The 12,777-nt window shown below is 47.4% G+C and overlaps 1 protein-coding gene across 1 annotated transcript in view; it reads right to left on the reverse strand.

Annotated features, from left to right (window-relative positions):
• SIRPG (signal regulatory protein gamma) overlaps positions 1-12,777 on the reverse strand; it is a 166,818-nt gene that overhangs the window by 127,303 nt on the left and 26,738 nt on the right. Inside the window, exons 7-8 of the mRNA XM_063803317.1 lie at positions 11,495-11,655; positions 5,324-11,030 (exon numbers count right to left, since the gene is read on the reverse strand). Coding sequence (XP_063659387.1) covers positions 5,324-5,388 — 65 coding nt within the window. The 5' untranslated portion in view covers positions 5,389-11,030; positions 11,495-11,655. The remainder of the gene's footprint in view (positions 1-5,323; positions 11,031-11,494; positions 11,656-12,777) is intronic.

The following is a 12,777-nucleotide window of genomic DNA, read 5'->3' on the forward strand; positions in this document are numbered from 1 at the left end:
CTTGGTAAATGCCATTTCACAGAAGATGAGACTGAGGCTCAGGCAGAAAAATGACTCCAGAGCAGACACGCAGAGCCTCCACTCTGGTGTCCACCCTGTGCCCTCTCTCATGTTCACAAAATGTGAGGTTTGTTGGCTCCTTCTAGATTTCTCCATCTGGAATTCAGACCATAACAGGTCCCTGGGGGCTGAGCAAGCTGCTCTGTTTCCCAGGAAACCATGTGGAGCCTTGAGGATTTATTAAGGAATTCATAAATTTGGGGGAGAGTTTTAAAACTGGTACAGCTGGCCACAGATCCCCAGGGAGGTAGCAAGCTCCCCATCCCTGCAGGTGTGCAAGCTGAGACCAGGCAGTACATTTGGTGGAATGTTGTAGTAGGGATTCCAACACCAGATGGGAGGCAAAGAGGATGAGCTACATCAGTGGCTTTTTGGAAAAAAACAAACAAATACTTGTTAAGAGCCAGGCTGCCTGAATTCAAATCCCTCTTACTTTTCTGAGTGACTTTGGGCAAGTTACTAGACTTCTCTTTGTTCAATTTCCTTACCTTTAAAATAGAACTAATAATAGTACCTACCTGACTGCATTACTGTAAGATTACATAAAGTAATATGTGTGGAACACTTAGAAGAGTGCCTGGCACATGGTAAGTCTATAAAGTGTTAGCTATTACTTTCAAACATTTTATATTAACTTTGGAGTCCTGTCTTCCATTAAAAACTTCAGTGGATACTGATGTTACAACAAATAAAACAAAGAAAAGCTGACTGACCTGAAGAAGTCAGGGGCTGGGAGCACTGGAGCCCTGTGAAATCTGACCCCCTCCTGCAATAGCCTGCAAAAACACTGCCATGGCCCGATGCCACCACAGGCGCCTGCACCTCAGTGGCTGTGTCCTTGCTGTCAAAATCCAATCTGCTCGGGCCTCTCAAAACTATGCATTCAGTGCCACATTTCACAGATGGGGAAACTGAGGCCTAGAGAGGCCTGCTAAGGTTACCAACCAGTTAAGAGCCAAGTTCCCTCTGGAGAGCAGAGGGGCTTCTCTGCCGCCTTCCCAGAAAAACAAACAACCACAACAAGGTCACAGTCCCAGTGCGAACTCCACTGCCCCTCTCGACATTGCCACAGAGGGACCGAGAGAGCCTCCTTAATGCCCCTCCCTGGTGCAGGACCTCCCACTGCAGGAAGCTGGTTTTGGAGGAGGGAAACCAGCTTCTGCTGGGAAATCAGCAAGAGGAAGTAATACTTAGAGAAAGGAAAGAAGGGTAGCAGGAACCAGAGCTAAGCCTAGCAGAACGGGGGCAGGATGAGGCTGCAGGTTGGGGGTGGGGGCAGCCCAGAGCCTCCACCCCCCACACAGAAAAGCTTGATCAGCCCTGGCCCAGCTCCAGACACCAAGCCTGGGATCAGCAATCCTGGGAGAGCCCCCAAACTTGCCAAAATTTCCCCTGCTCCTGGACTCTGCTCTTCCTGTGATAAGACCCATTTTCCGGGAAGATGTGATCACAGGACACTCTGCCTGTGAGTGTCTGATAGGAGGATTCCATCTGAGTCCTCTCCGGGAAGGCCTGTAAGACCCAACCATCAGGATCCAGACTCTCATCGTACAAAGGGGACACTGGCCCAGATAGGGGCTCATCTGAAGTTACACAGCAGGTTGGGACAAAGCTGGGACCACCCCCAGGCATTTGAGGCCTTACTGTTTTCACCAACATCAAAGTCTTATCTTAGTAACCATAGTCATAACAATAATAACAACAATCACAAGACGGATATATATTTATATGTACATATAAAATTTGTTTTTTGAGAGAAAAAGAATTTCCTGGTTTTTTTAACTTTTTTTTAACTTTCAGGCTCAGGGGTACATGTGCAGGTTCCTTAATACAGGCAAACCCGTGTCGTGGGGGTTTGGTGTACAGACCATTTTGTCACCCAGGTACTAAGCATAGTATCTGATAGTTATTTTTCCTGATCCTCTTCCTCCTCCCACTCTCCTCCCTCAAGAAGGCCCAGTGTCTGTTGTTCCCCTCTTTCTGTCCATGAGTTCTCATTATTTACCTCCCACTTATAAGTGAGAACATGCAGTATTTGGTTTCCTGTTCCTGCATTAGTTTGCTGAGGATAATGGCCTCCAGTTTCATCCATGTTCCTACAAAGGACACCATCTTGTTCTTTTTTATGGCTGCATTGTATTCTGCAGTGTATATGAACATTTTCTTTATCCAGCCTGCCACTGGGGGCCATTTAGGTTGTTAAGAGCTGTATTTTTTTTGAATGCCTACAATAAGGCAGGCACTATTCTAGGTCCTTCAGATGACTGAACATTTTCCACCCTCATAAAGGAACTCCACGGGGAAGGGTCCGCATCCCCATTTTACAGATGAGGAAAATGAGGCACACTGAAGTTACAGAATGTGCCTGGGACCACACAGCTGGTATTCGGTAGAGGAGGGATTCAGACCCGGCAGCTGGGCTTCACAACCCATCTTGATCACTACACTGACAGCAGGAAGAGGACCTTCTTTCTGGAAGTTCCAGCATCACTCAGTGAGCATGGGTGAAGGAGGCTTCAGGGTTTGGGAAATCGGCCTGTGGCTGTGGAAACTATGTGTGGACAGCTTCCTCCCACACAGCTAATAGTTATTCTCACGCTAGCTGCAAGAAAACCCAGAACGCTAACTTGCCCAGCTTCCTTTTTAACTAGGAGTGGCATGTGACACTCGCTGATCTAATCAATGAGATGTAGGTAGAAGTCTCAGAAACAGTCTTCCTCCACAGTTAAAAAGCCCTTTCTTTTCTGTTTATCCCTTTCCCTTCTTCCTACATGGAACAGGGATGCCATGCCCAAGACCTGGCAGTCATCTTGCAACCATGAGGCACTAGGAATGAGGATAAGCGGCTACATGCTAAAGATGGCAAAGACGAATGGCAAGCAGAGCCTGAGTCTCCAGTGGCATCAGTGAGAGCCACACTGGTCCCGGGTGGCCTGCCCAGGACTTATAAGACAATAAACACCAATTGGATTATGCCCTGCAGAAGGGTTTCTATTATTTCTAGCTGAGTTCATTCCTAACTTTCCCAAGAGTGGGGTCAGGATAGGACCCAGGGACTGCCTGTCACCAAGCCCTTGTTCCCTCTATGGAATCACACTACCTCCCAGGGGATGTACCTTCCCCCTTTCTATCTCTTCCAAAATGCACCAGCATTAGGCGTTTGCCTGGCTCAGGGCCGAGAAAAGGGTGCTGAGCAGTTGCTCCTCAGGCCACGCAGCCACTAGACCTGCCCATGTGAACCCATGAGGAGTGGGGGTGGGGTCTTGCCCTGAACCCACCTCCCATGAAAATTCCAGGGTCCCAAGTATCCAACAGATTGGACTTCCAGGAAACATATTTGATTTGACCTGTAATAACCATCCATCCATCATTCTAAACAAATAATAGCATCCATCATTCTAAACAAATGTTTGTTGAGGGGATGCCCAGTTTCAGGTGCTCATAGGTGAACAAAATCAGCAAAGTCCCTGTCATCAGAACTCATATCCTAATGGGGGAAGCAAACCATAACCAAGTCAGCAGAGAGGTCCCTCACCTTTACAAGGTGCTTTACAGTATACTTTTAAGAATTTATCTGTCCTTTATCCTCATTCCTAGTGCCTCATGGTTGCAAGATGACTGCCAGGTCTTAGGCATCACATCCCTGTTCCATGTAGGAAGAAAGGAAAGGGATAAACATAAAGGGAAGGGCTTTTTAAGGAGACCTAACTTCGCCTCCTCAATAACTCCTCATTTTTCCATTTTGCCAAAGAAACAAAGGCACAAAACGGGGACCAAGAAGAGGCTTCCCCAAGATCACCCAGCCATGTCCAGGAGGGTCAGTCTGGCAGCAATTGCCTTCCCCAGGGCACATCCTCTGTCTACTAGAATAATCAAATAAGTCCCTCTGCCATGGGGATCTGTTGCTCTGGGCACCACTGAGACAGCCATCAGAAACAACAGCCTCTACCCAAAATCAGTGTTGGGCTGGGATACAGCATTGTCAGCTACACAAAACCCCCCTCATCAAGCTGTTGGCGCCTGATGGCTGCTTAATTATTCATCCCTGCTGAACATGCAGGCCCAGGGCTTCAGCCATGGTTTTTGGAGCTCAACCATGGGGGAGCCTCGGTGATAAGCCCAGACCTGTTAAGAAGTTTGGAATGTATGTGTCTGCCTACAAATTGTTCCCTGGTCCTCCCACACCAGCCTCGTCAGGCATAGTGAAAGATGACAATGAGCCAGGAGGCTTCAGAGACACCAGGGCCCAGGCTGTGTTTGCAATGTTGGTAGCTAAAACTGCTCGGCCTGTTTTCCATTCCCAGCTAGCCCAAGATCTTTCAGACTTTGAGCTAAGCAGAGTTTTAGGCATGTTGTGAGGGTTAGTGAGGGAAGCGGGTGGGGAGTCATTTCTTCAGGGGAGTGGTGGTGGTGGGCAGTGACTCAAAGAGGCCAATGAACGTAGAGAGAAGAGCTCCTTTTGCAAGATGGACAGAGCCAAACGGACCTGGCGTCAATTGTCTCTGTCACTTTCCAGCTGTGTGTCCTTGGACAAGTCACTTGCCCTTTCTGATCAAAGGCCTCAAATATAAAATGGAGATTCACTCATTGTGTAAATATTGGGCCCCTGCTATGTCCCAGGCACTGCGGATACAGCAGTGAAAAGAACAGCCAAGTCCTGTTCTCACGGGGGCTTGTGTAAAGAGTTAATGTATCTAAAGTACTGTGTCCCACATATAAGTACTCGATTCATGGTCATTATGACTTTTGTTATTGTCAGAGGATTTAAGTTTTACACATACAATTATTTGCTGTTACCCACCTATATGATTATTATTACCATGGCAGAAAACGCCCCCTCTACCCACCCCACACATATATACACACATACGCAACTCACACCTAGGCCATTATGAAAGAATTCATTTCCTCCTCTAAGGTTGTCTTTGGCATTCATTTTTCCTAGTCTGGGAGTTTTTAATTTCATTCATTTCCCCTTAGTCCTAACCCATCGTAGCCTGTCCTAACCTAATCCAGCATATAGCAGAGACCAATAAATGTTTTCTTCATTCCTTCCTTCGTTCATTCATTTACTTGACAAACATTTATTACTTCCTCCAACATGCCAGGCCCCGCTCCGCGAGCTGGGGAAGCAGCTGTGACCCAAACAGACAACGTCAGGCAATGTCTCTGCTCTCATGGGGTTGACATTCCAGCAAGGAAGACAGACAACAGGAAGGCAGACAGACAGATGACAGATAGACAGAAAATATACCACACTCACAGGCAGCGCAGATGCTGGAAGAGAAAAGCAGAGGCTTCAAGGTGGGGGAGGGAGGACGAGGCCATTCCAGACTGGCTGGGTGGAGAGTCCCTGCTGAGGAGGTGACGTATAAGACTGGGTGGGACGGAGAAGGGAGTCCTGTGAACATCTAGGGGAAGAAAGCTCCAGGCAGAAAACACAGAGTGCAAAGGTACAAGGCAGGAAGAAGCTTGGCAGGGTAAAGGAACCCATGGGGCAGCCTGTCCCAGGTTCCCAACTTGTCACCTTGGCCAGTCAGGCGAAAGCACAAAAATAGGCTCCAATGATGGCTGGCACCTCCTTAGGCTCACTTAGATTCCTACAGTAGGGATCCAGTGTGTGACTGCAGCCTCCAACCAGTCTCTGAAGAATGGAGAGAACAGGGACCAGAGAGGGAAGGTGATTTCCCCAGGTCACACAGCCAGCAGTGGCTGGGCTGGACCCAGATCCCACATCTCTTAACTCTGGCCAGTGTTGCCTCCCCTAAACCACAGTTGTTGTCTTTCTGGAAGGCAGAATGAGGGGTCCAGAAAGATCCCAGGAGACACTCAGAGACACATAAGTTAGGAGACAGACTGGAGAGATAGGAACTCGAAATCTTCCCCACTCCCAGCCATGCTTGTCCTCACACTCAAAGAACCACAGGAACCAGACAGCAGCCTCCATCCTGGCTCTGCATCTGGGAACCATGGTTACGGCTGCTGCTTGATTGGCAGGGGGTCCAGACACATTCGAGCTACCCCTTGATTCCTAGAGGTTGTGTGAGAAGCAGGAGCAAGGGCCAGGAGAGAAGCTGGGGGTCACCAGCAGGCCCCAAATACCACCCTCTAACCTTTCCCTCCCAAGCCAATCATCCAGGCACCTCGCACTGCCACGAAATCCTTTTTAGAGCTCTGAATTAAAAATAAATTTGCAAGCACATAACCAGATGTTACATGGGGAAAAGATAAATAACTCAGCCTGTCAAGGAACTGCCTCATCTCAGTCAACCCTCTCTCTTTCACAAGGTTTTAATTTTTAATTTCACAGCGGTAACTATAGCAACCTGCAAAAATAATATATTCCAAAGCAAAACAACTTTCTTGGCTCTGGCTTGGCATCTTCATGTTCCCTCCTTCCCTCCTCTCCACCAACTTCACACAGGTCTGTGCCCAGAGTTGATGAACGCTCTCAGCTTTGAATGCCCTCATTCATTAAGTAATTAATTCATTCATACACAAGTATCTTTTGCCATCCAAATCCATAGAACTCCTAAATTCAGGTAGCAGGTATTGGACAATGGACTCAGAATCATGTGGGACGCCATGTTGTCCTAACCTATTTTGTTTCTAGGTTTTGAGTATATAGGAAAATTTGGATAGCAAGGGACACCTGTATTCATTGGGGACCTAATTTGTCCCAGAGTCAGTGCTAGGCAGGCCCTGGGGTGAGAGAGAATAGGACTGATCCTGCCCTTGAGGAGCTCACAGTCCTGTTGGGGAGACAGAATACAAACACATAATTACAATAAAGTAATATAAGTATTGTATACAAGGGAAAAATAATATACAAATGGGGCACAAAAGAAGGGAGAGGCTGTCAATATCTAGGATGATCTAGGTAGGCTTCACAGAGAAGGTGACTTCTGAGATGGGTCTTGCTGGATGAGTAGAAGTTTTCTGAATGACCAGCATAGGGAAGGGCACATCAGGCAGGTGGAACAGCACGTGCAAAGGCAGAAACAGATGACATAGGTCAGTATGGCCTAAGCATAGGATAAGAGTCATACTTCAAAAAGATACTGGAGAGGTTGACAAGGGAGAAACATACAGAGCCTTGAATGCTGGGCTGACTTCAGCTTGGAGGCCAGGGGAAATCAGCCACATAGGGAGTGGGGCAAAACATAAAAGGCCACTCTGAGGACAAGTGTGGCCAATGGATTAGAGGGCAAAGAGTGCAGACGAAGCCTGTGGGGGAATTCAGGTGGGTGGTGGCTGCAGGGAAGAAAAGAGTGAAAAAGTGTCGGTTTGGGTTCCCTAAGAAGCAAACCTTGAGCCAAGGATCCAATCTTATCTGAGATGTGACCCCAGGAAGCACTGATATGGGGAGGAGGGAGAGGGAAGTGAGACAGGGAAGGGAAGAAGGCTCATAAAGTGTTTATTAGAAAGCCAGTTAGCACCGTGGGCCACGGGAGCTCAGTCCTCCTGGGAGTTCTGCGAGACGGCACCGAGCGTGCCTCAGAGTTGCCCACTTCAAGGGTAGGAGGCTGGAGGATCTCAATGCCAATTCCTAGAGTAATTGGTTGGAGGCTACTCCCAGGAGGCATCAATTTCTGGTGAGCAGGGTCCAGTGCCAGATAAACCCTCAAGCAGAGACTCATGTGCCAGCAGCCAGACACAGGGCCCATGTGTCCTGAAACAGAAAAGAAATGCCAAGGGGACTCAGGTGGGGCATTAAGAGCATCTGCCCCTGTGGAATTCTGAAAGATAGTCAGTGGGGGCATACTGGGAGACTCCAACATCTGGCAGAGAGGCAGACGCACTGACACACACAGCTGGGACAGGTGGGTCATGGGCAACAGGGCCCAAGTGAGGACAGACCCATCACCATCCTGTGCCCAGGCTGCTTAAGGGTCCCAGTGGGATGCTGTGGCTCACGCTGCAAGGAGGCTGAGGGAGGAGGATCACTTAAGGCCAGGAGTTTGAGGTTGCAGTAAGCTAAGATCCCACCACTGCACTCCAGCCTGGGTGACAGAGCAAAACCTTGTCTTAAGAAAAATTAAAAAAAAAAAAAAAAAAAAAAGAATCCCAATGGGGCTCAAAGCCTGGGTGACAGTCCTCAGCACATCCCCCTCTCATAATGGGATAGACCTTCTTTCCAAATAAAGAGTCCTCTCTCAAGTAAACAGAGCTTCCCTCTATCCCTGATTAAAACTGGAAAGTGGCAAGAAGAAAATGTGTCAAGTAGGAAGATGCACATACAGGATGTGTTCATGCAGGGATGTAACATTGATGGTGACCTTGTGTGAGCTACTTCACCTCCCCTGGCCTCAGTTTCCTCTTCTACAAGGTATGGTTCATAGAGGTGCCCATTGCATTATCTTGTAAGAATGTAATTCGATGATGCATGGTGATGCCTAGAAGTCACCTAATCAATATTACCTGTGCATATCGTTCTTTTCTGCAATATTTTTTTTTAGCATGGTCCACATGGAAGGCCCTGGGGAGACAGCAATCATCAAGCAGACTTGGTTCCTGCCCTCGTGCTGCCTCCAGCCTTGTGGACATGCTGAAATGCTTTATATAGAATGTTAAAGAGAGCCAGATAAAAAATTATGCATAGAGCATGATTCTAATTTTGTTTAAACACACACACTCACAAAGGCCCGAGGGATATACACCAACATGTAATGATAGTTAACACCAGATGATGGAATTGAAGGTGGCTTGCAGTTTTACAATTCTTTCCTGGCTTTTTTTTCCTTTTAAAATTTTCACAGTGGATTGTATTATTTGAATAGTCATTTTTGAAAAAATAAAGGAAAACAAGAATGCTTCTTTCTCTGACTCTCTGCCCATCACAAATTTCATCTGTTTCCTCAGGAACCAGGAGCTCCCGGCATTAGGGGCTGTTTGCTTGTACATTCCAGGGTCTACCCACCAGGCAGCCAGGTCTCAGGTCCTGGCCTCATTCCCTACTGTGGTGCACATTTGAAAAGGGGCTGGGGGTTGGGGTGGCCTCCATCAGAGCAACAAACCTGGACTGAATGATTGGTGAGTATGAAGAGGGGAGCCCTCTCTCACCCTGGGATCAGCTACCTGTGAAGACATGTTCTGTCCCAGGAGTCAGAGGGGAGAGGTCTGTGTTTATCCATCTACCTGTGATTGCAAAGGTAAGGCTGTCCAACTCTGAGGATCAGTGTTAGCAGTTCCATTTGCCTGCATGCCCAAGCCACGTTCTCTAAACAGCTTTATCTGTAATAAGCTGACATTTTGTTCCTCACCTCTTGACTCCTCGGTCTCCTACTGCTTCTGAACTTAAGTGAGGAAGAAAGCAACATTATATGCTGATGCCATAAAAATCACATAGTCCATACCTGGCTCCTAGAAATTGGCTATTAACAAAGAGATTAGACACCTATTTTTCTCAAGTTTCCTCTTTTTTCCTTTTGACACCTTCCTTTTCTCTTTTCCTTTTGACACCTAGGACTGTGAGATAGACCCAATGTTCTTGGAAAGATCTAGTAATCTCTCCTGTAGTGAACTTGACGGTATTGTCTGTCTGAGTCCCTTTTTCGGAAAATGGTCCCTCCTCCACACCATGTAAACTTGGGGTTTCCATCAAGATCACCAAAACAAGAGTGGTCATGGGTCCCATTCAGGACCAAAGTGATTTTCTGGGATGAGTATGTGGCATAGATATGGATATATAATATATGTAGGTATATGACATGTATATGATACATATATATACATGGATGTATGATGTGTATAGAGGATATATGGCATATATATGATATATATAGGATATACAATATATGACATATGTGATATGTACATGGATATATGATATATAGAGAGGATACATGATATATGACATACATATTATAGATGTACACAGATAAATGATACATATGCCTCGCTCCTGCCAGGCTTGCTGGGCTTGTTGCATACATGTTTGGGTGCACCTGCTGGTGGCCTGCTTCCCTACCACACATTGACAGCCTGCCTGGAGGCTAAAGCCAACCAGAAAAGATGACCCTGTTGAGTTCCTGTATCCAGCCATTCCTGAAACCACCTTCCTAGACCAGAACCATTCTCTTTTCCTTAAGTAGTTTGAGTTGGGTTTTTATCAGTTGAAGCTAAAAGAATCCTGACTAGCATACTGCAGTGAATATATACCGGTTAGAAGGCTGTGACCACCCAGAATCCATGCCCCCTTCCTAAGTAACCCTCATTGTTTAGGAAAATCACCTCTCCTCCATTGAATTCACCTGGGGGAACTGCTGGGCATGACACTGCTCCTTCCTTCACTCCTAGGTCACTACCTACACCCCCACACAAGACCAGGTGAATTGGCCATGAATCCCTTCCAGGCCTGCCCATAAAACCTCCCCCATGCTCCTCCACACCCTGCCTTTTCCTCTCCTCTGCTGGGGGATGCAGAAGATCAAAAAAGAAATCAAGATCCCCTCCCCTGGATGGAAGGGCCTGGGTCTCTGAGTGACCATGAGGAGTTGACCTACACTGGACTGTGACCTGAGTGACAAGTAAACAGATTGTGAGTCACTGAGATTTGGGGGTTGTCTGTAACAGCAGTTATCCTGCCCTAACTAACACAATAGGCTGGCACATTGGAGAGCTACCTGAAAGCCATTATCCTAAGAGCTTTCCATTCAACCACGAATATTTACTGAGTCCCTATTCTGTGCTTGCAAAGCCCCCTGTGTTTCCTGTTCTCCTGCACTGCCCACGATTGCCTCTCTCCTCGACTGGCTGTCTTCTCTCTCTAGACGGTAAGTTCCCCAAGAGATGGGTCCTTATCTGTCTTCATCCTCTGCACCGTGTCCCTGGTATCTAGTTTAGCATCAGGAACATAGCAAGTGCTCCGTATTGATTGATTGGATTTGCAAAATGACCAGATGCATAAAGTTGTCATGAGGCTTAAGCGAGGTTCTGATTGTGAAGCGTCATGGCACACAGGAGGTCCCCTGCAAATACAGTAAAAATGAGCTAAATCAAGGTGCATGTGGGCTGGGCAAGGCTTTCAGTGGGAGGGCAGATTTTAGCCAGGACTTATCCTGCCCTATACCCTACAGAGAGCTAAGTTATCTCTGGTCCTGGCTGGTCCCAGGCTCTATGCAGGAGGAAGGATGGGGACCAGCTGCTTCCTGGAGGGAGCCCCAGTCCCAGAGGCTTTGAGCTGTGGTAGGGGTGAGGCAACACTTCAGGAAATAACATTTCAAAGGCTTTGGCTGTGAGAGCAGACTTCTCACCCCTGTCTTGTGTGGAGGTGGGTGTGGGATGCCTGGTGTGCCTCTGGGGTAAAGCATCCCTTTCACGGTTTGAAATCTCATCTCAGGAAAGCTTAACTCCTTGTACCCCATTCTACTGGCTATAGACAGGCTCCAGGGATTTAGCCCAAGACTCCTAGGATAATGTCCAAACTCCATACCTGGGGTAGGAATGGGGGCAGGTGCAGCGTGTCCAGCATAATGTAGCAGTTAACAGCCTGGGCTCTGGAGGCAGAATGCCTGGGTTCAAATCCTGGCTCAGTTCACATGGTAGCTGTGAGACTTTGGATGACTCAGCTTATCTGGACCTCAGTTTTCTCATCTGTAAAATGGGATTATAATAGTAACACACTAGAAGATTGTTAGGAAGATGACCTCGCTTTGACAACTAATCGAGTGTTCTTTTCTTTTCTTTTCTTTTCTTTCTTTCTTTCTTTCTTCCTTTCCTTTCCTTCCTTTCCTTTCTTTCTTCTTCTTTTTTCTTTTTTATTTCAGATCTCACTCTGTGCCCAGGCTGAAGTGCAGTGGTGTGATATCAGCTCACTGCAACCTCTGCCTCCCAGATTCAAGCAGTTCTCCTGCCTCATCCTCCCGAGTAGCTGGGACTACCAGTGCGCACCACCACACCCAGCTAGTTTTTGTATTTTTTTTAGTAGAGATGGGGTTTCACCATGTTGGCCAGGCTGGTCTCGAACTCCTGACCTCAAGTGATCTGCCTGCCTCAGCCTTCTGAAGTGATGGGATTATAGGCATGAGTCACCACACCTGGCCAAGTGTGTTTCTTAAATGTTTTAATTCCTAACATGGTAACTATCAATAGATAAACTGACATAAACAAAATTCTTTGGGGTCCACAGTAATTTTTAAGAGTATAAAGGGGTCCTAAAACCAAAACATTAAAATCCAGTCTCATGTGATAACTTCACACTACACATGCCAGATGATTCACCTGGCGTCAATTCTTCACTTCCTCCTCTCCACCCCCGACCGGCCATGACCTAGTTTGGACCCTGTGCTCTGTCCAAATGAGCAACTGAGGCACCTACCCAAGGAGGCCATGAGGATTCCTCCCTCCACACCCCTGAACAGCAGCTGTCTACCTTGAATTCTGTGGTTTCACTATCCTTAACGAAATTGTACTTACTCTGCAAGGCCCAGGGGCTTCTGCCTCCTGCAGGAAGCCTGGCTGACTGCCCTAAATGGAGCCCTTGGTCCTCTGAGCTCACATAGCACTGCCCAGTCATGAGGGCAGATGGCCAAGGCAGCTTCATCAGTTTTGCTTGTGAAAGCCCATCTTCTCACTAGACTGCACGCTGCCTCTGGCTTTGGGGTCAGAACAGAGCTGAACTGGGTCATGTTGGGCAAGTCGCTGCCCCTCTCTGAGCCTGTTTCCTTATCTGCAGAATGGGGTAATTATGAGACTTACTGTGCAGATCTTGTAAGG

Source organism: Pan troglodytes, chromosome 21 (genome assembly GCF_028858775.2).
Source record: "Pan troglodytes isolate AG18354 chromosome 21, NHGRI_mPanTro3-v2.0_pri, whole genome shotgun sequence".
Lineage (NCBI taxonomy): Eukaryota > Metazoa > Chordata > Mammalia > Primates > Hominidae > Pan > Pan troglodytes.